Source organism: Limulus polyphemus, unplaced genomic scaffold (genome assembly GCF_000517525.1).
Source record: "Limulus polyphemus unplaced genomic scaffold, Limulus_polyphemus-2.1.2 Scaffold270, whole genome shotgun sequence".
NCBI classification, from domain to species: domain Eukaryota; kingdom Metazoa; phylum Arthropoda; class Merostomata; order Xiphosura; family Limulidae; genus Limulus; species Limulus polyphemus.
This window is the reverse complement of record NW_013665880.1, coordinates 536,837-539,055: the sequence shown is the minus strand read 5'-3', so window position 1 is coordinate 539,055 and position 2,219 is coordinate 536,837. Positions and strand designations below refer to the sequence as shown.

The 2,219-nt window shown below is 27.4% G+C and overlaps 1 protein-coding gene across 3 annotated transcripts in view; it reads right to left on the bottom strand.

Moving 5' to 3' along the window:
• LOC106456906 (vesicle-associated membrane protein 3-like) overlaps positions 1-2,219 on the bottom strand; it is a 34,215-nt gene that overhangs the window by 6,515 nt on the left and 25,481 nt on the right. For all 3 annotated transcript variants that reach the window (XM_013916282.2, XM_013916283.2, XM_013916284.2), the window contains exons 4-5: positions 1,355-1,434; positions 618-669 (exon numbers count right to left, since the gene is read on the bottom strand). In XM_013916282.2, the coding sequence (XP_013771736.2) occupies positions 618-669; positions 1,355-1,434 (132 nt within the window). The remainder of the gene's footprint in view (positions 1-617; positions 670-1,354; positions 1,435-2,219) is intronic.

The following is a 2,219-nucleotide window of genomic DNA, read 5'->3' as shown; positions in this document are numbered from 1 at the left end:
GCCCATAATGGAAGGGTCAAGTGAGAAAATATTTTCAAGAAATATCACTCTCAACTCTCCCAAGATCTTGCCCAAAAGCAAAATAGGAGGGAGAAAACTACAATACATTTTACAAATTAAATTTTTTATAATCAAAAAATGGCAGCACTTGTCCATAGATCTACATTGCTAAATGTCTCAGTATTTCTCCAAATGAAATGCTTAAGAAATTTCAAAGGCAAATTTGATGAATATATTTCACGCCAGGGAAAATGTTTTAACTTTGTTAATTATGAAGAAGGCTGTATCAAGCATATTTCTATAAATTTATCTTTCAAAAGTATTTTATCAGGAGAAACTGCATATATGAAAATATACTTGTGCACAGATAATTGCAAATGAATATAATTTTATTGGTGATATCAACTGATGGAAGATTACATTCAAACAAATTACAAGTTTAGTCAATTCTGAATCTTTAATGATTTAATTTGTTGTTTGAAAAATTCAACAGTCTGAAGGTTAAGAAACAATGTAACAAAATTTCAATCCATTGAAATTAGTTTAAGATCAAATAAGTGTATCAAGGGTAAAAAAAAGTGAGCCTTTCATACACCAGCAGAGAAAAAGATACTCACCGACTATAATGACAATAATAACTACACCAATTCCAACCATTATAGCAATCATCTGAAAGAAGACATTTCTTTGATCATTGTACAACAAAAAATTATATTTGCCAAGGGTTAAGTCAACTGATAATTTAATAATTTATTAAGTGTGGATACAAACTAGTTTCTGGTTAATTATAAAATAGATTAAAAACATATTAGTCATGTTATACTACTAGATTGATTAAAGCATTAAAATGTATATGTGGTTCACTTAATGTGAACTTACAGAATTTGTGCACACTAAATTTTTGTTCCATTATCATTGTGTATCAGCATAAACCCACTCAATATCATTGATTTTATGATTGTAACCAAGTAACTAACAATAGTATTACATTAGAACTGTACATGTTTTATCATTAGATATCAAAGAAGAAAGTTAGTATATCAATATTATCAAACACACAACTCATTTATATAATTTTCCAACCTTTCCAAAAAAGAAAAACTATTTTAGGCATGAATAGTATCTATGCTGTCATTTCTGTTCCATAACTCCAAAATTATTACCAACCTTTTCCATTTTAGCCTAAGAGCTCTAAAACTGTATGACAGAAAAAACCTAACAGCCGAACTTCTTTAAAACTCCTGAGAATATGTGTAACAAAAGAAGTGAAAGCTGAAAGATTGTAGTCATTAAGTACCATACTGTTATATTAAGTCTTACAGTCTTCACTAATACCAATACTAAAAAAACTTACTTTACAATTTTTCCACCAGAATTTTCTCTTTAGCTTACCAGCTTGTTGTTCAAATTGTGATGCTCCCTGCTGGAGTGCATCTGATTTTAAAAGTAATGTTTACTTAGTTTTCATAACATGGAATATACTATGTTTTGTACAATCTAATATATTACCTTCTGATTTTTTTAAATAACAAGCAACAAAAAAAAAGCCTTTAAGTATTTGTTTCTTTTTATCATTTAAGTAGCTTTTTTTACCCTTTTTTTCCTACATTTGAATTTTATCACCAACTAAAATAGCTACCAATCTTGCATTTTTTAATGTTACCAATATTAATTATAGCAGATGTGTTTTTACATCTCTCAATTTTAAATATATTTATTGCATTTAGATAAATTACATCTTCATAAGTAATACTATAGTTCGGGATAGATTGCATGGGTAATTTATAAAATTTTCTAATAGCAAGTCAAAATGTACAATGACCCAGTAAAATGTCAAAACATTATATGCAAACACTGTTGACAGATGCAAACTTGTAATCCTTTTCTAAAGTTAGAAGGAGACAAAACCAAGTTGCAAACAATATATTACACACAAAAAAAAATCACTGTACAATACTTCTGGGTTCTTTTAATGTGAACAAAGTGTTTAACTGCTTGAACATTGGATCAAAGGAATCTAAAGTTTATTATGAATTTTGATATCAATGTGATGATTACATGTATAAAATTGTTTAAATATGTTTTTATGGATTATATGTTCCAGATTTTGTTCTACACAATTCTTAATTTCAAGTTATTGTCACCTTAAATTATATAGTTAATTACAAACTTAGGTAAAGACTTCCTAAACATCATATATATATATATATATATATATA